Source organism: Athene noctua, chromosome 28 (genome assembly GCF_965140245.1).
Source record: "Athene noctua chromosome 28, bAthNoc1.hap1.1, whole genome shotgun sequence".
Classification (NCBI taxonomy): domain Eukaryota; kingdom Metazoa; phylum Chordata; class Aves; order Strigiformes; family Strigidae; genus Athene; species Athene noctua.
The window spans coordinates 13,302-41,103 of NC_134064.1; the positions used below are offsets into that span (position 1 = coordinate 13,302).

Below are 27,802 nucleotides of genomic sequence, written 5' to 3' on the forward strand. Positions count from 1 at the left end.
CCCATGTCTTTATCTTCTAATTCTCTGTTATCCAGCTTCTCCTCTCCCTCAAACACATCACTCCCCATGTCTTTCCCTTCAAATTCTCCCTCCTCCGCATTCTCCTCTCCTGCACAGACAGCACTGCCCATGTCTTTCACTTCAAATTTTCTCTCTTCCAGCTTCTCCTCTCCCTCAGACACAGTACTCCCTATATCTTTCACGTCAAATTCTTCCACCTCCAAGTTCTCCTGTCCCGCAGACACAACATTTCTCACATCTTTCTCTTCAAGTTCTCCCTCCTCTAGTTCCTTCTCTCCCTCAAAGAGAGCAGTCCCCAGCTCTTTCTCAAATTCTTCCTCCTCCATGTTCTCCTCTCCCTCAGACACTGCACTGCCCATATCTTTTGCTTCAAATTCTCCCTTATCCAGGTTCTCCTCTCTCTCAGACACAGCACTCCCCACAACTTTCCCACGTTCTCCCTCCTCCAGGTTCTCCTCTCCTGCAGACACAGCACCTCTCACGTCTTTCTCTTCAAGTTCTCCCTCCTCCAGCTTCTCCTCACCCTCTGACTCTTCTATCTCAGTGTCCTCGTCATCACTCTCAGAGAGGTCCTCAGCTCCCCCCAGCCCCTCGGGCTGCATTCTGCCTTCCTCCCGGCCAAGGTTATCCCCTCCCCCTGACAGCTCCTCTTCCCCAGTTTCCTGCTCTTCGAGATCTGCCTCGCTCTCCATCCCCTCCACCAGAACATCCTGTTCCCCACGTGCCAGCTCTGTGCCAAGCTCCCTTCCTTTCCCTGTCACCTGTCTTTTAGGATGTCCTTCTGCCATGGCACTCTCTTCAGGAGCAGATTCCTCCACCACAAGCTGACCCTCTGCCTGCAGCACAGCCAGGATTTCCTCCTGCGGCAGCAAATCTCCCACCCATTCTACTTCTTCTCCTGCCTCTTTGGTGCAAACTTCTCCTTCCTCTTCAATAAAATCTGCCTCCTCAAGTGCTTGAGTTTCCTCTACCCTCTGCCCTTCTTGTGACACTTTTTCTTCTGCTTCCTGCACATCAAGTGTTCTTGTTCCTTCTGCCAAGAATGTTCCATATGGTGCTATTAAAAAATAATAAAAACAATAGTTTAATTGAGAATTGTGTTAGTGTTAAGGCTGTTTTACAGGGTTATTATTAAAGAGGCTACCTCTCCCAAGCAATGAGGGGACATCAGCATGGTGACAAGAAGAAAGCTTGCTGTGCTACTTCTCATCATGCACCTTTGCTCTGACTACATTTCTAGTGCTGCTGTTCTGACGCCTGGCATAACTAGTTTAAGCCAAAATGCCGACGCATGACCATCTTTCAACTCTGACAGCTCTGCCTGCCCTCTGAACTATCCCCAGAGACGAGAAGGAACCTCCAGCCTCCTGTATACACTCTCCAGATGAAAGACAACACACCTTACAAGAGTGTGCTCTTAGGCTACATAGAGGAAGGAGGTCAAAAGGCTCCCAGCTGACCAGAAAAACAAACTTTGAACACCCTGGATTCATGTGCCAAAGTAAGAACGTGCACAACTAGCAATTTAAAAACAATAGAGATGGCCTGTTCCTGCCAGCTGCTAGACCCTTAGAGGATGGCAGAAGGAAAAGGAAGAGCAGCAGTGCAGACTGAAGTCAGTTTTAACCTGTGGGTTTCTTCGCTTTTCAGACTCACTGCTGCTGGGGAGTAGAAGCTTAAGGTGACCTTCCAGGACGGCTCCCAGCAATGAACGGCTCAGGGTGCAGGGACCAGAAAGGTTCTTGGAGGGAACCAAGACCAAGCTCACTGCCGATTAGGCCAACTGCTCACCGGGGGATGAGCTTGGGAGACAAACGGGGCACAGCACGGAGATGGAGGCTGCAGCTCAGCTTCCCTCCTCATCTGCCAGTCCCACCCTGCCTGTCCTGGACATTTGCCTCCCCAGGAGCCCCCAAACTCCCTGCAAGCAAAGGGAAACTTGCTAGGCTCCTGCCTTCCACAGCTGTTTTCTTGACTGGCAGACAGTTTTTCATGGCCTGCATTCTTTACCTAGGACCATTACAGCTACCAACAAAGCAGTTATTTACTGTGATACAGGTTAACTACACATGACTACAGAAGCCAGCGAGTCAACACCAAATTTTATACGAGTTAGGAAAGAGCAGACGTAGCGTTTGATAGACTAGAAAGGAAAGGGAAGGGAAAGGGCAAGCACTTCTAGAAAAAGACTTCAGATTAATTAGATTTCATCCCTGCTCAACAGCCAACCTCACCTTCACTGGCATCATACTCCCCACTTGATACGACCTCTTCTTCCACATCTGGACAGGAGTCATCAGGTTCGGAATTCATGTGATCACCATGTCCAGCTGCCGTTGCTGTTTTCACCCGGACTGGACTGCAATCTTCAAGAACTACCACAAAGTTACAAAAGAGGAAGCCGGAAAGAGAAGCCATTAAAAAGCGAAAGGGGAGCAGAACTCATCCAGCTGCCTCAGCTTGGTTTAAAATTTGAAATGTTAGGGCAGACCCGATTGGAGCCATGTCAATCTTCACCAGCAATAATTCAGGTAGATTAAAACCAAATGGAGACAACCACGAAAAATCCAAGGGAAAATTCATGCAGGGGCATCTACTGAACCGTAGAGCAGCAGTCTTCCACAACATTTTCACAACGGTGAGATTGCTTTTGTCAGGCGGTCTGAAGGGGGGTTCAACATGGGAGCAACAATATTGTTTTACAGACATAAATTTGTTACTGTTCTATCAATACTTTTTCTTAAAAAAAAGGTCTATGTTAAGCTCCCAACTACAGTTCTGATGGTTCCTCAGTTCCCCAACTTCAGTGTGTGAAGACCTACACTTATCTAAAAATAAGTGGAGAAGTATTTTCTGCTCTGTAAATGCAATGCTTGTGATGCTTCACAGTCAAGTCATACATCTGACAAAACAGAACTGGCAGTCTTTCGAAACACCGAGCCTAGGGCAGGGTGACAAACACCGCTGACAATAATTCTCTCTCTTGGGACTGGCAATATCTCCTTGTCACAAAGAGTGCAGCGAGATCAGAAAATGCGCAGCAGGAGCCCACCCCAGGTACTTCCACGCTTCTGACAGACCCTGTCACACCACCCGTTGTGATCTGCCTGGACTCAGCCTACATCTGAACCACCCCAGAGGAGCACTCTGCACCTTTTGCTTTCTTCAGCGTATACAATTTTCTCCAATAAATTAGTTCTGCACTGCTAATGACAGCACCGGTTAGGAAAAACCCTGTCAGATGGGTCTCAGCAGGACAAAACAGAACAGTGCCTATCATCCTCCTCTCAACACCACCCTGAGAATGACCCTTGGAGGCTCAAGAATGGACTGAGAGCCAATTCTTTCATTGCTCTACACTCTGTTTCTTGACAATTCTTTCCTTGCTATAGAATTTACCTAGATAACCCCCAGGTAGACGGGGACAAATCACTATGCAAATTAGGAGGTCGTTCCTATCTATCATTTTTAGGATTCAATGGTTTTTCTTGTCCTTCCTTGACCTGCACCATCCCTGAATCTCAGGTAGTCTCCTGGCAGCAGAGGTGAACAGGACTGGACTAAGGATCAAACGCCGTTACCTACTTACCATTCGGACTATCTGTCTGTACTCGATAGAGGATCTCTGTTCAAGCCTAGAGCCATGAAACCGTGTGTGTTGGATGTAAGCACACAGGAATCGTGCTAATAAAGAACAACACTCTTTTCTTAGGCCAGCTCAGGACCAGATCACTAGCTTGACACATTCCATTGATACAGCATAACATTCTGTCCTCTAGGTTTGTAAGGTTCTTCTTCAGTAGTCCTTGCTCAACTCTAGTGTTGAAGAGCCTAGTGGTGAAAGTGCCTAAACTGAAGTTTCTTTCACACAAGAGAGGGGTTCCGGAGCCAAACATCTTTGGAGGCTTCAGCATTATTCAATGAACAGCACGTTACTGTCTTTACTGTCTCAATTCTGAATGCAAACCAAAACAAAAGCAACGCACAAGACAGTCAAAGTAACCCAGCAGCAACTGCCTTGCAGAGCACTAAGCAGCAGCATTCCGATTGTTTATGCCACACAAGACTATCTTAGATGCACTGCAGTGAACTGAAAGCAACAGAAACAGAACCAAAGCCTTCTGTTAAAATAAAGGGAATGCATTCTGCATTCCACTGCAAATCCAGCACACAAAGAGACAACTGAAAATTTCATCTACCATGGCCTGTGGCTCTCCTGTACGCCAGCACCAGTGCAGACAGCTGTTCTTTTATGCTGCCTGATTTAACAGCACCCAGGACATTCCCCTGTGACCTGGATGACATCGCAAAGCAAGGGCTTACATTTTTTCCCCTTCCAGATACAATAAGGCAAAGCCTTGCTCTTGTGGCCAACCTTTTATTAATTGCCCCTTACCCATACAGGTAAGGATGAAACTGCAAGATGCCCATTTTATCAACAGTAAAAATGAGGCCTCGCACAACCATTCGATTTGCTCCTCCCCAAAAAATCCACGACACAGTGAAGCAACACAACCATGGATCAACTGACACAGTTTTGATCTTCATCTGCTGCACTGTGATCCACACAGTAATTTTTGGTTTCTGTTTGGATCATTATCAACAGATTCCCCCAACCTGGCATACAGACTCTCCTACAGGTAATCAATCACGTTTGGATTTCATAATAATTGCATGACATGCGAAACCCAGCTACTGGAGTGAAAAACAACGGTCAAAGCCTTACGCTGGAAACACTAGAAAAGAAACAATAAGCCAAGGCCACGTTCTGGGTGGGTGTTTAGCTCACAGCCAAGAGAGTATTCTAGCAGCCTGGAAACAGCCCAGAACTGCCTCCCCCGTGCTGCGCCAGGACCTGCTGTGAAGGCAGACAGGCACCCTGGCGTGCACTGGTCACCCACAGCCGGGCAGAGGGTCTGTACTCACCGCTCCCCTCGTCACTGTCAGGACCCTCCTCATCGCTGTCAGCTGCTTCCAACACGCTGCTTTCCGATGGCCTGAGATCCTCCCCATTGTCCCCCCTACTGCTTGCATCCCTTTCCTTGTCTTCCTCGAGCAGACTTGCTACTGCCACAGCCTGTTTGAGCTCCCCAGGAACTTCAGGAACCTGACGCTGTACTGATGTTGTATCTTCATCAAGAGTTCCAGCGTCTTCCCTCGCTGTTAGATCTTCTGGGTTTGTCTTTTCTTCTTCATCTGCTTCAGCCTCAGAAAGGCTCGCTGCAATTTTTGGTAATATTTTAAAATATCCTACTCATCTGCAGTGCATTACAATAACTTTGCAGGACTGCTTTTAAAAAAACCTCAAACATGGAAGCTAAAAATTCCCTAAAATATGTCAACGACTCCCATTAATTAATTAAAACAAGAACAAAGAAGCTGTGTTTGAATGGGAACTGCCATTCTAAATCAGTGGACTGCCCTGTATAGGGCCAGACCAGCAAATCAATAAAACTCCGCAATTTTCCTTAGAATTAGCAAAGGGGGAGGTGCGGAGCCCTCGCCCCCTGCCAGCTCGCTGCAGCGGTGCTGTGAGGATGCTGCCTCGCCCTGAGAAGCCGCGGAGGCGCACGCTCATTCCACAGCCACGGGCAGCAGAGCAGCGCGCGGGGCCACGGGCGGTGGAGGTTCGGCCTCCAGCATCTGCTGCCACGGACCTGAGGCACAAACGACTGGGCAGCCACCGCCTGGCAACGACTCTGGCACCTCCAGCCTGCCCCGGACTCGCGCCTCTGTTCTGACGGGAGGTACGTTTAGAGTCCCGGGAAACACCATCGCTCCCAGGCGCTGACAGGAGTACAAACAGTTCAGAGACAGAACCACTCCAACGTGCAGATTACACACTGCACCAGGGGAACTGTCAGCCATTCTCCCCAATTCACTCACTGGCTTATGGTCCACAGGGATTTGAAAGCCAAGGTCCCTCTTACACGCTCTTTATTTATGTCCAACTCATAATACTGGATGCAAAAGTCACATCTGTGGCACCTCGGCTATCTGGATTTCATTCTCAGCTCTGTATGCTGGCTGAACTGACCCAAGGGGCCCAACAGCTTCAGACCCTCTTGAACACGTGTCATGATATGCTGAACTAAGGTGAGACAAAATCTGTCCACAGCACGTACTCATAAAGATCCAGATCCCATTACTATTAGCGTGTTATTTCTGCCAAAGCAGCACTCAGAGCTCACAAGAGGATTCGTGTACTGATTGCTGAAACACAGAAACATAGCATCCATGCCCAAAAGCTTGCTATCCAAAATCCTGGTCTACCAACTCTAACACACACATGCTTAAGTTGAAGCGAGTTCTTCTTTGAAAAAACTACAGGTGCAAGGCTCGGCAGATGATCTCAAAGCACAATAAATGTACAGAGCATGTGGAATTTCAGCACACAAGCAGATGAAAGCTGAAGCTAGCAACAATGAAATGGGGTCATGTTGTCTTGGAGAATTTGTAAATACGAAGTACCGAAAAGACCAGCTTAAGGATGTGCAAAAAGGCATAACTAAAAACAGTGGTGTGGAATTAAAGAAAAACGTTTTCAATCATGAATATCCAGAAACATCTTCCACTGTGGAGAGCTATTAGGCACTTTACCAATCGCCTAAAAAAATGGAACTAGTAGTTGCTGCTAATGTTGCTTGAAATATTTCCACCTATAGTATTTCCAGAGAGTCCTTCATTCAAGCAGAAAGCTCTTCTTGCCCTCAAAATTACCAATTAATACTTATTTTTCATAAATTTATTATTACATCTCAGTTGGGAGAAACCCACATCTTTTTCATCCCTTCTCTCCACCTCTTCTGTTCAGTGGTGGGGAAAAAAAAAGTAGCAAGATTTCATTACAAAGGGGAAAATATCAAAAATGAACAAATAGGAAAGAGGAATGAATGATCATCACACACTGCTAGAGCTTGAGAGGCAGCTGAGTGAAGTCACAGAGAAGTTCATAATGCCATGCACTAACAAGCAGAAAAGAATGCTTAATTGTACTGATTATTCCTGAATCACAAGCTATTTCTGATTATCATGAGAGAACAAAAATTAAGATTCTTTTTGATCGCTGCAATGCGTTTATAAGCAAGGATGTTTCAAACCTAACTGGAATTTCTGGTGGACTTTTTACTTTCTATAAAAAGACTGGATCTTTCTTGCAGCTGCAACCTTTTCACAAAGAGCTGTATTGCTTAATATTACCATTGCTTAATTCACCTAGAAATACAAATGTGAAAGTAATGTTTCCATTTAACTCGAGAAACGGTTTGCACATTAGGACGGTCAAATGTAAGGAATATGAAGTAATTGATTTTGAAAGAGCAGGAAATGGAGAAATCCTGGTACATGATGACAAGCGAGAGGCACAGAAGTCAGCTCAGGATCTAACAAAGCCATAGAGGAGAAAAGTTAAGAGAGAACTAAAACACTGCCACAAGGAAAAGGCAGATCAGTTCCGACTTACTCACGACATGGTGAATGGAATGCTGCTGTTCACTGAAGACATGAGAAATTGCCTGCGAGTTTTCCATGGGATTATTGATGAAGATAATCCCACGCAGGCAGCAGGGAGAGCTGAGCTGACGGCATCTCCTCCCTCGGCCACCACGGGCCAGCGGTGCGCCAGGGGACGCCGCCGAGGTTCTGGCTGCTCAGGGCCATTAAAGACAGCACTGCTAAACCACCAGGAGGCACATCGGGTGTGCCGGGGGCTTCTCAGATAAAAGGGCGTATCCTCAGAAGGTGTCAGTGGTCTCGGACGTCAGTGACCGCTGACACAAAGTGCTGATCTGCCCAAGTATTTAGAGCTAATTTGCCAACTGGCTCCATCTCCATTTCTGCACCTCAATAGTTCAGCAAAGTCTGCTGTGAGCTGCCACACCCTTACACTGCCCGTGGGTTTTGCCGTATTTCAGTGATGGATGGTCGAATTAACCACAGATAAAACAGCTACCTTTTTCCAGTTCAGAAGGAATTGCATGTGCTTTACTGTGTTTTCCCCTTAACACATGTACCAGGCACGCACAAGATGTAAAACATGCACAAAATGTAAAACATGCATCAGGTCAACTTCTCTAAGCCTCAGTATGAAATAAACTAACCTTGTTCATCGTCCTGGAAGTCACTGTCAGAGTATCCATCATCTTCATCCTTCTCACTGTCAGAGACCTCCAATGCCTTCTCTGATGCGGTTTCACTCTCCTCTGCAATGTCCAAGTCAGGTTTTTTATCACCTGAGGGTGACTCTGATGTTCCATTCGTTTGACCATCAATCTGTCTCTCTTCTGCTTCAATATCTTCATCATACTCTAAAATACAAGAATCATACGGTGAGACGGAATTCACAACTAATAAAGTTCTATTTAAGCAGGCAGAGCTTAACTTCATCAATCTCCTTTTGCCTTTGCATTTGCTCAGTCTTTTTAACGCCATGAGAGAATCTACGACCACCGACAGGAAGAATAAGAGCACATTATCATAAAAAAGCATCGTATTCCTCATAAATAGCACAGCAAAAATGCAGTAAAGCTACTGAATGATGCATCAAGTATGATCAATACATTAAAAACAACAATCAGAACGATTAGCCACTGACAGGAGTAGAAAAACCGAGAACTGGGCAAACTCGGAAATAAAATGCAAGACAGTCTCTTATGACAGGAGAAAATCCTCTTGCAACGAATAAAAAATGCAAGCAACAGAGAAAGCTGGAGAAAGGTAATCTACTGCAGCACAAAAAAAGACACATGTGGATTGACGTGGCTAATCAGCAAAGAAGTGGCTTACAAACTGAATGAATTAAATCAATCCAGCCAAAGGGTGCTGCGGAGGAACATTCTGTCACGGCACTGCTCTGGTACCTCCTTCAGCTCCCAGGTGAAATCCTCAGACAAATGAAGCTGACAACAGAATTGCCATTTTCACCCCAACACGGTCTGGATTCCGTCCCAGGCCACGAGCCTGACAAGCTGTAGTAGCTGACAGACAGCTCTGCTCACATCTGTAGTAAAGACTGGCCCCACGCGTACGCATTACAGAATCCTCCCCTGCCCAGCCAAGCTGCAGCGGCTGCAACCCCAGGCACCAGCGCGTAGCGATGTCAGTGATTTCCCTGTGAAATTCAGTAATTCCTCTGCCACCACCAGCTCACTGCGCGTGCAGCAGAGAGGCAACAAACCCAACTGTGCCGGAGAGCTGCCACCGCTGACACACCAGCTGTCTGTCCCTCGTGGCCATCACTTCTCACCTTTCCCATTTTATTGCCCACCCCTTCTTCTTTCGATCGGTGCTTTTAAAATACTGAAGGGACAGATGCCAGGGACAGAAATCAAGAGTACCTGATGCAGAACCAATTAGGCAGATAAACGGTTACCCAGACAATGAGAATTAAGGGAATAAGGAGATTTTTTTTTTTCTGTGTTCAAAATCACTTGCGATTCCAACTGCATTGTTGGAAGTGAGGCCTCCTTAGGCAACTGTCAGAAAGGTGCCCCCCTGCTGAAGGAAAAAGGCTTGATTAATGCCAAACACAGATCCAGGGGGACTAATGAGGAAGCTGAGTAGCAGCAGCACTGCGGAATTATGAAAGTAAAAATAGGAATAGGAAGTAGGAATTTAGATCCCTCTCTAAATCTGACTCACTCTGAAGAAGGTTTTATCATAAGAGCTGAGCCCACCGCCTCTCCCGCGGGGGCAGGCAGAGTCCCCGACAGCAACAGGGACCGGCCCGAGGTGGCACATCCTGGGCGTGCAGGTGGAGCTGCCACGCACCGTTTGATACCAGAAATATTGCATTGGCCTGCCACAAGAAACGCCCCTCGGGCAGACTTTCAGCAAGGGCAGCCTCTCTCCGGTCTTTCTTTTTAAATCTGCCGACAGAAAGGAGGTGGGCCTCAAGCAGAGGGGGAAGGTCAGCTAGCTACAACAGGCAAGGGGAGCGGTCAGTAAGGGACGATGGTCCGGGGGGGTCGGAGCAGAGGAGGCACGAAAGGAGGGCTGGTAGGCCTGGGGCAGAGGAACAAAGGCTCAGACAAGCCAGGACCTGGAGGTTGGGGCAGGTGTCCCCTGAGCGGTGCCTGGGGCACTGTGGTGGAGAGGGGGCGGGAAAGAGCCTTAGGGAACAGAGCCCTGCACGGCCCCTGGCAACAGAGGAGAGGAGACCAGAACACTTCAGCTAGCGCTGCATCTTGCTGACCTTTGGCTGCTACGTGCTCTTCCCACCTTCCCTCCCCTCCTGCGCCCAGCACTGAGCCTCCCCCCTCCCCAGTCCGTCCTCCCCTGCCACCCACCTCGGAGCAGGCAGCAGCACCTTGCCCACGGCCTGCCCCTGCAGCCGCCATCTTCTCTCCACTCCCCCGCACTGGAGCTCCCCTCAGACTGGCCGTCTCCCTGCCCACACCCACCCCGGTCCCTCCTCCTGCTCTACCTGTCCTCGCCTGCTGCCATTCTCCCCCCTCGCGGCTGTCCCTGCGCTGTGCCCCACTTCCCTCCTGCTTTCCCATCGCCCTCAGGCTCCTGTTGCAGCCTCTCAGACCTTCCTTACTCACTTCCTTGGCTCCTGCAAAACCCTCTCGTCCTGGTGCTTGGCCCAAAGAAGCCCCACTGATTTTATCACCCAGACACAGGCATCGCCACACTCCTCGCACCAGGTGTCCTCAGAGAGGAAGCCCCAGGCAAAGGCCGAGGCCTGCAATCCCAGACCTTCTACAGAATCCTACTCTCCCGTTTTTCATCCCCTGCTTCTCTTTAGCAGTACTGTACCAGTTTTACCAATGTCTTCCTGACTACCTTCATGCTCACAATCAGATAGTTTTTTCCCTTCCTCTCTGTTCTCCTGTCCGGTCTCCATATTGTCCTCAATAGTTTGGACATTTGCTTCCACACATGGTGAGATCACTAACACTGAATCTTTCTGTTCAATGCTGCTCTTTACCTGGCTCAATGCACACTCCATCTCCAATGCACACTCCATCTGTCCCGGAACCCACAGGATTTTCCTCACGGTCCTCCTCCATCTTTTTCTTGGGAGGCACTGGCTTGTTGTCCAGGCCCATTGCAATAATGCACCTATAAAACAACAAGGAGAATGGGAAGGTATCATGTTTTTACCCGCAGACACGGAGAGCCACCCTACACCACCCACGAGGGTCGGGACACTGTGCTCTATGGAGTGTGTCGATGCAATTCTGCAAGCAGAGGGTGACATTGAAACCAGAACTTTCACCGTAGCTAACCACAAGTCTCTGGAAAACCATGTTTTCTTCACAGACAAGGGTGTCTTAAAATCTTTCCCTCCCCCAAAACTGCTGTTTAAAAATAAATTACCCCGTTCTCACAATCACAAAGAAAACGCCCAAAACGACAGTTAAGTCAGCAGCGCTCTGCGTACTTATTTCACCAGCACTTTCACGAGAGGCAGGCAAGGGGTGTAAGTGTGGCACCCCCTGGCCACCGCTCTGCTCAGGGATGAGGAAGAGCTGCAGGGTGCCAGAAAGATGACCAAAGAGGAAACAAGGGATAAATTCAAACTACTGGGCTGCGAGGTCCTTGTGAGCAAAGCACACTTGTCTCCATACCTGTAGCAGGGAGATGCTCCCTCCACACTGACAAATCTGAAGTATCCGTGTCTGCCTCCCACCGTGGAGGGCCTCCGGTGTCTGTACTCACAGCAGCAGCTCAATCTGTCCACTGTCAGCCCATTGAGAATAAAGGTGAGGCTGAAGGGGAAACCTCGGTGCCTCCTTGAGATGAACTGAAAGGTCTCTGCGGTCACAGAAGGGATTCAAAGAAGAGAGGTTATGCTTTGCTGCCAGGCTGTTGCAATCGTCGTATCTCACCTGCATCACCACCAGAGCACCCAGCCCTCTGAGGTCAGGCACTCTGGTTCTCGGGTACATTAATTAGTCGGTAATACCCCACCTCCTCCCCACACAACAGCCGCGTCTCTCTCCAACCCCAGAGTGCCAAGCTGGGCACCCCTGTGACAAGCCACTCCGTTTGGGCGCTCACAGCCACAGCAGAACAGAGAGCAGAGCCTCCCATCTCCACAAAATTAACTCCGCCCGTGCCTTACAGGAGTGGGCATCGTGCACAGGAGGTTTAGGATTCCTGGCACGGGCCCACCCGGTGCAGGGCAGCAGCATGTCAGAGCCCCCGCAGTGGGACACCCCTGGCAGGGGCAGCCGAGGCTCCAGATGAGCACAGCTCAGCACCAGCGGCTCTGGGCCCGCACGGACGCGGCTGGGCTCAGGGAACACCGGGCACCGGAAAGATGCTGCTTCTGGAGCCGTTCCAGCTGCTCTGCAAGGCACTGCTTGGCATCCAGGCGGGAGGACACCGAGGCGGCCACCCCGCTCCCTGCCGGGGGGACGGGGTTGTACCCACTCTACACCGGTCACTCCCTCAGGCCTGTGAGCGGGGCTGGGGACAAGAGGGGCAGGCACAGAGGACACAGCGGGGAGCCAGCCCAGCAGCCCCGTGAGCTGATCCGCGGGCACGCCGCGGTGCTCCCACAGCCTCGGGGACGGGCGGGAGCGCACTGAGCTCTGCACCATCTTCCCACGCCCGCTGAAAACGCCAGCACAGGGGTTCTGTGAGCTGGAATGAGGGGGTCATCGGTGGAATCACTCCTCCTCACAAGTGACAATGTCCCAGCCATTGCCTCTTCCCAGGTTCCCAGAACACAATTCACCTTCCACTGGTGCTATGGAATTGCACTCACGTCAGAGAGATGGGAGTTGGGCTCCCCTTATCTACTTTTCCTTCTGGAGTAATAAGCAACATGCACTGATGTACTGTGTAAAGCCAGAAACAGATAACCCCTATTTAAGGACAATCTGCTCCTACTACTACTTTATTAACCACACAGCTCTATATGAAATTAACCTAAGCTACAGTATTTTGCTGAATTAGTTCTCTAAGTTTCTTCCACCATAATTTGCAGAAGTCATTCTAACCCCACTTTCAATCATGAAACAGTAGATCCAGATTTAGTGTGGAGGTAGATGGTATAGAAATCCCTGGATGCATATACCTCGACTGAGCTCAGCTGAAGTCATTTTGATACCACACCAACTTTTTAGCAAAAAAAAAATACATGATGTCACCAGAATTGATATGAATTCTTTGACTCTTCACCCTCACCTCCTTCCAATAGGTTGCCTTTGTAGACACAAAGGTTTTCTCCTCCACAGTGCTGCTGATAGACTGTGATTTCACTCCTCTTATCAGCATCCTTGCCCAATAAATGCAGATTTCTTCCCAGAAAGGCCATGGTGATACATGGGCCGCTGCGTACCCCGGACCTGAAGACTACTCCAGAATTCTGCAGCAGGAAAGACACAAAAAATGCATTCAGCTTCCAACTCTAACAAAAGGTGAACACAAAGAGCATGTACGTGTGGCGTACACTTGAGGCTTCCAGTCTTTTAAGATGAGCCTTGGGCTGCTTAAATTGGAAAGTGCTTTGTAACATGCAGAAGGGGAGGAAAATGTTTCAAACTGAAAATCCACTGCATCTAATTGCCCAAAATTGCAGGAACCGTGACCCGTATGGTCCCCCCTAATCCAGGGTTCCTACAATTCCCTTTTACAGGAGTCAAAACTGGCTGGAGATATAGTATAACAGATGAAGTTTTCACACACTCAAGGCATTTCTATATCCCTCTGAAGTTATGGTACCAGATATGGTCACAGACAGGATCGGATCGACTAAACCAGAAGGCTTTAAGTAAGAGTTCCCATGGTTTTTCTGTTCAAGCACCCTTTTTTCCCCCAGCTGATGAAAAACACCAAATGTTTTAGTATATAGAGAGATGGGTGGCACTTACATTATATATATTCTATATATTAACTTTATATATATATTTATAATATATATATTTTAGTTATGAATTTTATTTCTTTCAAAAATTTGGTGAATATTTATGCAAACTAGGTAAACACGTCTTTCAACATTAGGCAAATACACCAACAAGGAAGATTATATACCTGTCCATAAACAGAGAAGTAGAGAGAGCTGACTTACCATCCTTGGAGGTACCTCTGCCTCACTGGGTACAGCGACGGGACGCAATTGTCTCCCTCTGGTCACCCCAGTTCTCACTGTTTTTCCACTTTTTTGCTGGGGTGGAGGTGGTGTTGGTATCAGACCGGTGTTGTTGATGGAAGATATATTGGTCACGTATTTTACTGTATTTGGTCCTTTTATTTCACTCCTCTCCTCCTGTGAAAACATTTTAACCAGGTTAAATAGGTTATGCAAAACCAGCCACCGAGCGCATTGAACCAACCATGGTTTGACGGCTCTTTACACCTCGTAAGACACACACTTCTACAACAGTTCCGTAACTCGGTGCATGCACTTTTGTTCATGAAAAGATTTATGTGCTAAACATTAGGCAAATACACCAACAAGGAAGATTATATACCTGTCCATAAACAGAGAAGTAGAGAGAGCTAACTTACCATCCTTGGAGGTACCTCTGCCTCACTGGGTACAGCGACGGGACGCAACTGTCTCCCTCTGGTCACCCCAGTTCTCACTGTTTTTCCACTTTTTTGCTGGGGTGGAGGTGGTGTTGGTATCAGACCGGTGTTAATGATGGAAGATATATTGGTCACGTATTTTACTGTATTTGGTCCTTTTATTTCACTCCTCTCCTCCTGTGAAAACATTTTAACCAGGTTAAATAGGTTATGCAAAACCAGCCACCGAGCGCATTGAACCAACCATGGTTTGACGGCTCTTTACACCTCGTAAGACACACACTTCTACAACAGTTCCGTAACTCGGTGCATGCACTTTTGTTCATGAAAAGATTTCTGTGCTAAAACCCTTTCTTTTAATTTGCAAAGCAACAGGCAGCTGCTTGGGAGCGTCACCCCCATAGGTATATACAGCACTGTGAGCCGGGTACTGCTTGTAACCGTGCAGGGTTCTGATCCCCAGCAGACGGAACCCCACGGCACTGCTGCGCTCCCTCCGCTGGCAAGCAAGTTCCAAAGCATCCCAAAGAGTCTCCCGACAGTAACATCATTTGGCATCAATTACACAAGATGTGGTTCAAAACGCTTCTCTCCCATTTGTAGTGGAGGTCTAGTCCTCCTTCAGGATGAAATGCAAACAGGCCCAGGGCCCTGAGGAGCAAAAGGCACCTCTAGAGAATAAATTCCGCAAACGCCGCGTGCTCTGGCTCTGAGCTCTGCGTCATGTCTGCATACCCTGTGACTGATCTGGCTGTTTTGGCAGCAGGGAGCATTAAGTAGAAAGTGCCAGCAAATTCTTGGAGAAAGGATCGTGCCCATCACAATACAGAGCAAATGCAGGAGGGAGCTATTCGGCCAGTGTCTGCCAGGCAGTGGTCACAGCCCCATTCCAAAACACCCCAGTCCCGTGGAACTCCTAACACAAAACCAATTACATCATGTTTTTCTAGGACAGAAGTCCAAATCGCACCTGAAAGAAACTGTGTATGTACCAAGATCATGTCTGGCTACTCCAAAAAGCTCTCATTCTCTGAACCTGACAGTGTGACTTAGCAGGAGGAATGGTAAAAATAAATAAAGGAGGTTTTTTGCTACTTTGCAGCTGTAGATGAAGAGGAAAACTTGGAAGGCTGTGTGAAAATATTCCCGAGTTCTTGGTGTTAACCAGGTGGCTGCCTGCCTCTCTACATAACAGATAGTCTATGTGGAGGGAGAAAATGATGCATGCAGAGGTTTTATACTAAAAAAGTCTCCACATTTTTCCTCACTGTGATCAAGAACTGGGCATTAGACCAGTAAGTCAATGTCTTGAAAATTAAGGGGAAGTTTGAAAGGAGAGCTTAATAAAAAGCTGATCACCCTTTGGAAGGCATGTTGCCTGCAGTATACAGTTCTGGGAGCTGTAGTACTAAAGCAGTGTTATAAAGCTGTCCCTACAATTACATTATTTTCAGAATGAAATATGGCCTCACCCTGCCGGCAGGCTGTTGACTGACTTGAGGTGCCAGGCACTTCTTTTTAGCTGTGGAAGTATTGACAGCCCCCGCTGCAGCACAGAAGGGAAGTGGTGGGAAATGGAGTGAGTGCTGCAGATCCCCTGGCGCTGCATGTGGTCGCCTGGAAGTCTAGAAAAGGAAAAAGAAAACAGCCACAAAATCTCAGTGTATAGTTTCCAGTGCAGAGCAGCACCATAAGTAAAAAAAAAAAAAAAATAAAAAATAAAGCATTGATTGTGATATTTGGAAGTGATGAGTGGTTCTCAGGTACCTTCAGGATATTACATTTTCTCGTCTGCCTCTGAAGAGCCAGGCCCCTTTAGGCATCTCTCACTGAGCATCCAAATACTGGAGCATCCAGAATAACTCTTGACCATAAATCCAGGTTTTGCTACTGTCTCTTCACAGTGCAGCCTTGAAGCAAACACGTGAGCTCACAGGCACGCCCAGGAACGCAGCCGGGTGCTGCCTTTTGGTGCCTTCAGCACACGCACGCTGAGAGAACGCACCACCAAAGCAGACCTACTTTTGTTCAATACTCTGCATTTTTATCACGTTATTAGTTCATCTTTTCCTTGTATACCCTTCAGAACACCAAGTCAAAAAGCTGTTCATCTGAGTTAACTTGCTGCCTTACAACAGGCAGACTCCCTGGATCGGTGCTGATGCGATGATGTCCACCATCACACATAACCACAGGCCCAAGTGTCCTCTTCCTGGAGAGGAGGTTACCCAGGACTGAAAATCTCACTTCAGTCTGCACCCACGATCATCACTGGAATCGAGAACCAGTCAAAACTGAGCCATATATTTGACCTTTGACCTTAGACGTTCGTATCATTATTTTTCCAGAGTACATTAACATTCCTTCTCTGCCTGTTAACAGAGAGGAAGAGGTTTCTGAGCCAGAGCTCCGAAGCACGGCCTTCTGGATGAGCTTTAGCCTTACTTCACCCCTTCACCTCTGTTTTCTAAGAGGCCTCCATTGCTCTCAGGGTTTTAGAACGCGCCTACAGCCGTAGCACCCATTAACAATCCTTAATGTACTGACACCGGCCTAGGCTTGGGCGACAAGGCAGAGAAAAGGGAAGGATTAAAGCAGATTTATCACAAAGATTTTTGTTTCCTGCGTTCTGATGTGCCATTCCTGCAGCATCGGCTTCTGCAGACTTCTCTTTAATGACACAACCCTGCAAACAGGAGGTCGGCCCCAGGGGATGGCGGATGGGGCAGTCAGAGCTCTAGACTAAGCCCAGACCTCACAGGCCTACGTGCACGCCTGCGCTGTGTGTGCTCACGCCAGCGCCTTCGGGGTGGCTGCTAAAACTCACCTGTTGTCGGGAGCGACCAGCGGCTTCTCTGCCAAGGGGAGGGAAGAGCCCACGATGATTTCTTGTACCGGCTGGTGGGTGCGGGAAGTGCCTAAAGCTGGCTGGTTCCGCCTAAAAGAAGAGAAATGTACGTCTCTGAGGTACTAAATTGTGGGCAAGAAGCAAATCAACATTGGCCTGCCAGCCCTAACAGCCATGTCTGAGCCTGCCTGCCAGCTGCCTCTCACTGGACAGCTGTGACACTGGGACGCCTGCTTAAGGAAGGAAAGGAAATCACGGGGAGAAGGAGAGAGACAAGGGAAAAGACCTGTTCCCACCTCTGACTCATTTCCCTGCAGCCCTCTCCAGCTGCTGATCCTCCCAAATGCAATTCATCTGCCTGTTTATGCGGATCTCCTGATTCTTGGCTTGGCTGAAGTGCATCTGCCACTTCCTTGCTCTGGCTGATGCCCCTCCCTCCCTTTTCTTTCCAAAAGCCCCACGTTGGGCTGACGACCCTTCTGGAGACAGACAGCTCTGTCTCCCATCCTCCCTTGCTCAGTCATCTGTCTTTCTCCTTTTCTTTCAGGTTAGCTACTCAGCCGAATTCACTGAACGTATGAGCTGAGGGTTAAATTACACTGCCAATTGCCGCCAGGTTCCTGTGTCCCGGCGTGGTACCGCAGCAGAGACACAGATCACCCATCTGCAGGTGTGTCGTGGTTCGAGCCCGCCGGCAGGCAAACACCAGGCAGCCGCTCACTCACCCCCCGCTCCTTGGGCACGGGAGAGGGAATTGGAGGGGTAGAGGTGGGGAGACTCAGCGGTTGAGATAAAAACAGTTTACCAATTGAAATGAAACAAAACAACAATAATAGAAAGTAGAAATGGGAAATGCACAACCACCTGCCACCGCCCGCTGACTGATACCCAGCCTGTTCCCAGCTGGTGATCCCGGAGAAGCCAAGATCCTGAAAAAGCAGTCCTGGAAGCGAGAGAGAACAAACCCCTTCCCAGCCAACCCTCCTTTACATCCTGAGCGTGACGTTACACAATGAGGAATGTTCTCCTGACCAGTTTGGGTCTGCTGCTCTGGTCATGGCCCCTCACAGTATCTTCTGCACCCGCCCATGGCAGGACAGGGGGAGTTGGAATGTCCTTGATCTCCTGGCAGCAACTGCACACATCCCTGTGCTATCAGCATTCTTCTGATACCAAATCGCACACTGAATCCAAACACAGCACTACTCTAGCTACTAAGAAGAAAAATTAACGCTGTCCCAGCCAAAGCCAGGACAGCAGGCGTCTCCCCTATGCTCCTCACTGAAGGAAGCAGTTTGGGGTTTTGTTCCAAAATCACCCAAGTCCAGACTCCCTTCACAGGCTGCCTTAGTCACGGCTTCCACTGGGGTGACTCTGCCAGCAGGACTTCAGTCAGTAAACAGTGCAAGTACCATAGCCATCGCTGTCTGTCATGAAAATCTCCTCCTTCCTTTACCTCATAAAGGTATTATTTAAAATCAGAAAGATTTGACATTGGTTTTCAGCTGCTCCAAGCAGCAGCTAGCTTCACAATGCATTCTTCGCGATGGACACAGGCTCCTAATAAAGAAAAAAGATGCTGAGTATATCTCAGCCAGAATGAGAACAACTTTTCCCATGTGAGTCCAAGTGACTTCATGGGGAGAAGAACTTCTGACTTCTGTGGGACTTCCGTGACTCTAACAACTACAGAACCAAGCCCTGCCTACGTGACACCAAAGCAAAGGCTTCTGAAACCTCTTTTCATTACTTACATGCTGGTTCTGCTAAATAGGGTGTGATATGAGCTCAGTGTGCAGCTGCAGTCAAGAGCAGATAGTGTCTAGAATTACTAGAAGAACTGCAACGTGTATCCTCAATTATTCATCCTCTTCTGGTTCCCCGTTTCGAAACAGAAAGAGTAGAACTAGAAACGGTTGAAAGATGGCAACAGCAATGAGAAGAGAAGCCTGGAATGGCTCATGGGCGAAAGCCTCAATAGACTGAGAGTCTTCAGCTTGGAAAACTGAGAAGGAATATGAAAAAGGTGTGTAAAACTACAAATGCCTTGGAAAAGAACAGGTATTAACTCTTTTCATAAGGAGAACAATGGAGCACCAAATTGCTCCAATTATCAGACAGCAGATACATTAATTATTGTGCAGAAATGCAAGAAAGTGCCATTTCCTACAACTCGTAATTAAATTCCACAACCAAGAACACTGCAGAACCAAAATAATAAGTAGATTCCAAAGGAATTAGGGTGTGAATTGAAGTTCCTGAACTGCTGGCTAGAGGAAGGAGATGGAACCTGGGGAAGGATCATCCTCTACTTATCTGTTTCTTGTACTTTTTCCATAAACATCAGAGACAAAGCCGTTGGCTCAGCGAGCCTCTGGCCTGACCCACGGCTGTGGTTTAACCCAGGGCAAAGCTGCCGCGTCCCCCCAGCGCTGGGGAGCACTCCAGCCTTACCTTGACTTTCTGCGCCTTCTCCTTCCTGCCATTCTCCGCAGGTTTCTTCTCTGCTCCTGGCTGATGATGACGCTATCAATGTAAGAGAGAAACCTCGTTAATGGACGTTATGAGATGTCAGTGAAGGTAATAACGCTTCTGCTCTGCTTATCACCTGCCTGCTCCCTGGTTGTTTTCCTCACCGAGCCCTATTACAAAACCACTATTGATTCAACCCATTTGCATGACACCTCTGTAAGTTAACATTGGCAATTAACAACTGAGCATTTGTAAAGTTGTAGGGACCAACTCCATTCTTGAGACGTAACAGGAACGTGCCCACAATTTGTGTTCAGGTGAGATATATGACCATGTTCCAACTACTGTTTCGACTGGAATTCTTTTAAGCCAGCTAGCCCTGTGCATATCATCCCACAACCTGATGAGAGCCGAAGGGCAGCACGAGAGCCAGGACAGCGTACGCTCTGATGAATGACGCTGCGGGCTGACAACCAGAGGCCAGCGGAGGTTTCATGCGGGGATGTCAAGCACAACGACTGTCCTTTTCCCAGCAGGACAGAGCCTTTCAGGGCACCGCCAGGGCGCAGCTACCACAAACAGTCCAGTATGAGTCCACAGCCCCTGGCTCTCAGCAGGGGAGTACCTGACATGGCTCACACGGCGCTGGTAAATGCATACCTCTCTGTCAGGGGCCTTATTAAACACGGTGCCAGCCAGGTACTCCTGTACGTATTTCAGGTGTTCCTCCCGTAGAGTATTTAGCCGGTATTCCTTCTCGGGTATTATTCTGCCACTTCTTGAGATCTGCCATAAACAAATATAATGTAACTAAGAAGGACATGACAGAACAAGGTACGTTTTTAAAGGGAGCCCAATTTCCCAGAAAGGCTACCTTCTCTTCCCAGTTAGTTACCACCTCTGCTTCTGTCACAGTGGTGGAAATCACCTTCCGAGCACAGAATTGTCGTTTCTTTGATCCCGGGGACCCCATCAGCCAACCGAAGAGGGCAGGAGAGCCCCAGTCACATTTCCTAAAAGCTGTGGGCTCAGCCTTGCTCTTCAGGGGCCGCTGCCCAAGTCAGTGGAGGGCAATTAAATACTTGCCTTCCTACTGCACAGGGGTGGCATCTGCCTGTGCTAGACAGAGTCACACCCAGCAGTGCATAAGTATTTTTTAAAATGTTCAGCACATTCACCTTTACCAAATCCTGCAGCTTTCCATTAAAGTCTTTTAAAAACATAACACTGAAGCTATTTAAATAGCTATTAGAGTCAAAGATGCTTAGATTTCACATTTTAAAAACCTCTGAGAATCGATAACCTAAGAGAATCAATGCTGCTGGGGGATATGGTGTGGGGGAGAACTTTGTAGAGTAGGGCTGAGGGTTGGACTTGATGATCCCAAGAGTCTTTTCCAACCGGAACGATTCTGTGATTCTGTAATAGGATTCTGTGTATTTGCAAACGGAAAGATTTTGCAGAGGCAAACTCCAATGAGCAAAGATATGTACGCAGCAAAAACATAAAACCATTCTGAATTTACCAAGACCTCTCCATGAAATATCTTCTTCTGCCGGGGTGTGAAATACAAGCAGACTGACAGACATTCTCACACAGCCCCAATCGTGCAGCAATACAGCGACGTGTGCAATAACTTCCTGGAACTGCACTGCTGAGCAGCTCGGGGCTGAGCCACGGCTCTCCAGTATTTACCCCGCCTCAATCCGTTCAGCCCCTGTTCCCAGATCACACAGACAAGCGTCGCGACTGCTGCATGACAGAGGTGTGCTGGGAGCGGGAGCGTGATCCTCCACGGAGCGTGGCCTCGACCCGACGGTCAGCACGGCACTCCTGGCGTGACACACTCACCCACCAGCAGCCGCGGGCCAGCGCCTTCACAGCCCCAGGCGGCCCCTAGGCCCGAGACGTGCCCAGCGCCACCTACAGCATCTCCTCAGCTGTCACCAGTCTCTTCAAAAACCGCTCAGCTCATGGAGCTGAGCCCCAAGCCCCGCTTTACCCCTCCTTCTGCCTTTCTGACTCCAGTAGTGCAGCCGTGAGCGCCACAGCCCCGTGTTGCTGCGACATCCAGCTGACCAACGGCAGAGAACAACGGAGTGGGGAATGCTCTGACTAAACACCCCACCCTCGGTCACAGTGGGATCGTGTGGCTTTGATCTGGCACAGCAGAATTGCACGTGTTTGGCTGGTCAAATTCTTACCAGTGACAACACATACCTCTAACAAATCAGCAACAGGACTATCAGTGATTTGACTTGCACAATATTAAGAGAAACAAATAATTCTCTTCGTTTTTTCTCAGAAAAAGAAATTTTTCAGTCTCACCAGTCCTGATCTCTGAAGATGTCGTCTTATCCGGGTATTTTTGAAGTATTCACCCAAGTGTTTGTCTCTCAGGCTATCGTAGCTTTCCAGTAATCTGAAATAAAAGCAATAATACAGATTCATATAATATAAGCCCCTTGACAGCCAGATTATTACAGCTTCATTTACAGAGACCTGTGCAATAGCTTGCTGCACAAAATGCTGTCTTGTTGAATCATGCCCAACAGTTTGTCAGGTAAATGACAAACCTCCTCAAGTCTCTTCCAGTTCCCGAGTCAATACGCTAAAAGTTCTCTAATGCGTACCTTGAACAATCCAAAGTGAACAAATTGATCTCTCTCCTATTTATTGGTGAGAAGCTGTAAGACCAACAAAGGAAGAACCAGACCACGCAGCCCATCCAAGCAGGACCCTCCCCTGCTCTACCCAAGGCACGTCCTGCATCCCTGGAAACCCAACAGAGGGGAATCATCACAGCTACCTCAGAGCAGAGGTTCCAAAAGCTGAACCTCAGGTATGAGTTGAACACAAAAACTGAAGCATCCGTAATCAGCAGACACAGTTTTAAATAGTTCTCAGCACAACCTTATCCGACTTCACCCTCTGGAAGACAGGAGCAATAACAAAGGAAGTGACAGTAGGCTTCAGTTTTTAATACTCTAAGTCCACTCACATTTGTGAGCACATAAATTTATTGCATAATACGTTCAGCCTGACCCTTGGGCTCTCTAGGCAGGTTGTGTTTTAATTACACAACAAGAGATTCAACTCCTTTGCTTCCTTTGGCTTTACATTTAAATGCCACCGTACCTGTATTCCACATCCTTCAATAGGATAATTCAAGATACATGTCTGTTGCTAGGCTGAATTACCTCACACAAAGGCGTACTCAACAAAACAACGAATGCTTTTTAAAAAAGAAAAAGAAATCAAAAAACCCAAAGAGATCATGGATTTACAGCAATTTTATCTGGGGTTTCACAAGAATCTCACAGGTAGCCTACCAACAATAAATTAAACTTGAGACAAATGATTTAGCTCACCCGGTTATGCACGTTGGTGAAACACCAGTACTACAGCAACTGTTCTACGTTATTTTTTAAATCCACTGTTTGCATTTGCTTTTGAAACCACCAGATTACATCAGTTGTGCTGAGGATTGACTCATGCTATCACCTGGCAGCTGCACACAGTGGCAGAGGAGAAAGTCAATCCAATTCCTTTTCATTGACTTCCTTCCATCTAACATTTCATGGACCAAACAAGCAGCTAAAATGCAACTCCCACTGGAGCAGAGGGATGTAGCAACTTCAGTTTCAAAGAAGTCTGTACATGTATTTTCTCATATAAATGATGAACAGGCTGGTCCTCAAAAATGCTGAATTAAATTCAAGGTTCAAAAGGGTACTGGAGGGAATGAGGAAATGTTTTGGGCCTGAACCAAGACCCATTAAACCACGGGAAAGAAGGCAGCTGGATGCCCTGGGCTTCGGCAGAGGCACGGTGCGGCGGGCAGCCCGAGCTCTCTGCCGGGGGAAGGCCCCTCTCGCCCAGGAGAGCGGCACAGGGCTGTAAGGGACTTTTTGAACTTTATTTGTCTCAACGTTGCTGCTTCACGACTACCACTTCCTGGCCTCAGCACCCTGTTGTTGCGAAGGAGTACGCCTTGAGGGAGATGGAAAGTGCCCAATGAATCCACAACGTCCGCCCGAGGCTGGAACAACAGCGGCCTTGGTAGCGCCCACCAAGCTACACCTGCGCGCGGGCCGGGTAGGCGGCGTGAGACGGTAGGCAGTGAGGAAGCAGGTCGACCCCCGCCAGCAAGACCACCGTGACCACCTGGGCATGCACGCATGGAGGACCATGGGACGGCACACATCACAACAAGCCCCCGTGGAAACGGGCAGGCAGACTTTTGGAGAAATCGTGGGGACGGGCCACTATAAAAGGACTGTGTGCTCCTCTCTCAGGATGCTGATGCTTCTTGGGAACTCCGACGGAGCCAGGAATGTGGAACATCATCATCGGCACTGAGAACGAGCCGACGGAACATCGCTGGATCCCTGGTCGTGGTGGTGGTAATTAGTTGCACCTCGACCGCTTTCTTGCTTCAGAATTCTGATTTTCTCCTCTCTTTTGCTCTCTGTCCTATCGCTCTTATCAGTTGTTATAAAAAATAAAGTTCATAAGGTTGTACGGCATCTGACCTCGCTTGTGTCTTAAACTTGCTCTTGGGATCGTTTAAGAACCCTCCCCGATATCGGATCGGGACAAGGGCCACCGCACAGAACATGCCGGGCACTGGCGCCGGCACAGCATGGACCTGGGCTCATTGCTGGCTCCACAGAGCAACGCAGCCTGAGGCTTGTGCAGCACCTCCCCAAGAGCAAGTTATCTGAGAAACGTCACGAGTTTCCTAACTCGATGACTGTCAGAAACAAGCTCTTGAGCAAAGCAGACCCCTGGTCTCATTTAGTCCTCTGCTCCTGCACGTGTTACCAACAAAAGGATAACAGAAGTTCACGTCTGAGAAGTTTTCTTCCAGAGATTTAAATATTTAAGAACTATATACAAATGTCACCCTTGGATGTACACTGTTTGTTCCTGATGTTTTTTGGTTTGTTTTTTTTACTTTGCTCAAAATCCTCCTTCACTTGCATCTAAATTTGAGTAGAGTTCTCCAAATTCATGCCAAATCCAGACTGATTCAAGTGAAGCAATCTCCTCAAAATTCTTCAGCAGGGATGTTCCAGATGTGGCACTTTTACTACAGAGTCGCTGAGAAATGGTGACATCCCATTTTAACAATGCCTTTTCAATGGGCATCCACTTTTTTTTTTTAATAAATGTTTGTCCTGGGTTGCAGTGTATTCTATTACCATCCTCATGAGCTGTTGAAATCAGGTGGGGCAGTGTTTCCTTGCTTCCCTCCCCCCGCCCCTCCAGACTATCTTTCTGCTAATGGCCCATCAATGCCATGCAGCGTGACTCATTATCCCGTTGGGAGATGCTCCAGCAGAGGGAGAACACCAGCATTCCATCCTGGATATAACCTGAGATTCTAAATACCAGAGACTCTCTTCTTTTCCACTGGATTTCCAGAGGACAGGAGCTACTTAGACACCACTGGACTTTTCTGAGGAAGAGCAGATTTTTTTTTCTACGGGATCACTGCTTCGCGGGGACTGCAGCCACCATTCCACCAGACTGCTACCACCACCCTGATTAACAGGGTGTCAGGTTGTATCCTGACTCTCTTAGTTTAACCCAGTGTTATCTGCCTATTTTTTTTTTTTTTCCTTATTACATTGTTATTCTGACTTGGTGCCTCCCACTAGTTTGTTTTCAAACTAGCAGAATGTTCTTTACCTTGCTGACTATCATAGATGAGAATATACTTTACATTATATTAAAGATTAGATTTTTGGAGTTTCAAAGGGAAAGGTCACCATCAAAAATCTCTCTGCTTCTCACCTGTCTAGAATTTTAAATTGAGGGACCATATACCATGGGAAAAAAGAATATTCCCCAATTTACATATCCCTTGCATTAACTAGCCATTCTACCGAAACAGAGCAAATCGGGATTACAAAACCAAACACAAACCAGAGCAGAGCTGATGACCAGGATTTTAGTCAGTTAAGGAACTGTCCACTTGGAACTCCGCATTCAGCAGGATTTTCGTTGTAGTGTCACTGCCGCTACTATTTATTAACAGTATCTAGTTTCTCTCAGCTTGCGGTGCACAGCGCACTGTACTCAGGGCCAGGGCTGTGTATCACAATGATTTTTAAGACCGCTCTTTTTCATTTGAAAGGATTTTGAGACAAAGTCACAGCAGGCATCCTGCATCAGTTTGGTAAAGCAAATCTTTGCAGTAAACAATTTACAGTGCAATTAAATCAGTGACTGCTCCCCAAAGACATAATCTAAGAGAACCCCAAAGCTGTAGCTCCGCACTGCTGGAGCCATGGGGAGCCGGAGCCCCGGTGTCGCACACCCCAGCTGGAGCTTTCTGCCCCTCAGCCAGCCAGCCCTGCCCTGGGGGAGACCACTCCTCACCCCAGCAACCTGCTGGATCTCGCACCGTGTCTGCTGGGGACACGAACAAGAAAGGCTCGTCCGGCTTTCAGGCAGAACAAGCCTCACCACAGGCTGTCAACCACAAACGGCAAGTTCAACACCCCCAAGGCAGGGGCACCGGCCCAGCGCGTTCCGCTGGGGAACAAAGACTCCTCTGAGGAGACGTCCCAGGCACCCGGCACCTGAGTGCCATTCCCTCCCGAAGAAAATCTTCAGCCACCGTCATGCATGTCCCACTTCCACAAAGAGATGCTGTCAGGGTCTCCAGAGAGGGAAGCAGATGCTGGCAAAGCAGTTTTCTGCAGAACTGGGATTTGGCATTAAATCCTGACAGTAAGGACTTTGTGAGTCCCCGCTGGGAATGGCCGAACAGGCCCGTGTGGGCCTAGGACTCAAAAGATGGTGCAAGTCCGTCACAGAGAACGGGATTTTGCCATCTATGTGCCAGTACAGGCATCCAGAAGGTAACTGCTGCCTTTATGACACTACTCAGCAAAAATGTTTACTTTTATTTGGGGCCTCCAAGCTTATGCCAGGCGAATACAGCCAGTGGGTTCCTCTCTCTCCGAGGCCATCTGTTCAGAAGATGAAAAGCCAGGAAAACAATGCCCCATCTCCGCAGAAGGAGGCTGTTGCTGTGTGAGGAGCCAGGGCTCTGACACATGTACACTGACCCTCCTGCTCCGAGGGGGAGCCGCTGCCCGCAGCTGGGCCACCCGCCGCCCCGCACTGTGCCTCAGGGACTTCACCTGGAGGAACTGCCCTGGCTTCCACAGTTATTAACCGCAACTACTACTGCCGTGCTTGTCAGAAACCACACCGTGATACAGCTACCGAACAAACTGACCCGAGTCAGCAGGCGACATTTAGATGGGGCATTTTGATCAGCTCTGAAGCCGGACAACAACAAGAGAAAGGCCTGAGGCCACGGCCCCGCTCCCAGCACACGCTGTCACCGCAGCCAGGGGCCCGGGATGCGCAGAGGAGCCGGGTTCAAGGCGCCGACCTGCAACCGACGGCTCCCACCGGCCAAACCCCGTACCCAGAACCACCGCTCTGCCTGCGCCGAGCGCCGGGAAACACCTTCAGGGCTTCCAGCTGTTTGCGGTGCTCAATTCCGCATCGTTATTCTTACAGAATCGAAAGGCCAGGGCCGTGAAACGAGTGCAGCCACCCAGTTCACCCCGTTCACATGCAAGGGGTGACCCTGACTGCACCGTGTCCCCCATGGCCCCCCTGTCACCACCACCCGGGCCCGCACGGGAGGGACAGTGACCAGACTGGCCCCCAGACACCCCCCCTGCTCTCCGGAGCCTGCCTGAACTGGCCCTGTGCCCTCCAGAGCCCTCCTGAGCACCCCACCCGGAGCCCCCCAACACCATCCCCGGGCCCCCCAGGCTCCACTCACTGCGGCGGTGCGCAGCTCAGGTCAAAGGGCCGGCGCTCCTGGTGTGGCGAGGGGCAGCTCTGCCGACGAGCCTGTCGAGTCTGGGTCTGGCTGCGGCCACGCCTGGGAACTGCTGGTGGCACTGGTCGCCATGCCCCGACGCTGCTCGCCATGGCCAT

General features: G+C 48.8%; 1 protein-coding gene across 1 annotated transcript; it reads right to left on the minus strand.

Annotated features, from left to right (window-relative positions):
• Window positions 1–544: 544 nt before the first annotated feature.
• Window positions 545–27,802, minus strand: LOC141971381 (glutamate-rich protein 3-like; the record flags this gene model as incomplete). The annotated part of the gene is given in 13 exon segments (XM_074928703.1): window positions 545–1,028; window positions 2,251–2,396; window positions 4,948–5,241; window positions 8,121–8,327; window positions 10,789–10,949; window positions 10,951–11,085; window positions 11,595–11,781; window positions 13,162–13,342; window positions 17,333–17,443; window positions 19,808–19,879; window positions 20,486–20,611; window positions 22,154–22,247; window positions 27,645–27,802. Coding segments are annotated over 13 exon segments (2,356 nt in total), but the record flags the coding sequence as incomplete, so codon positions are not given.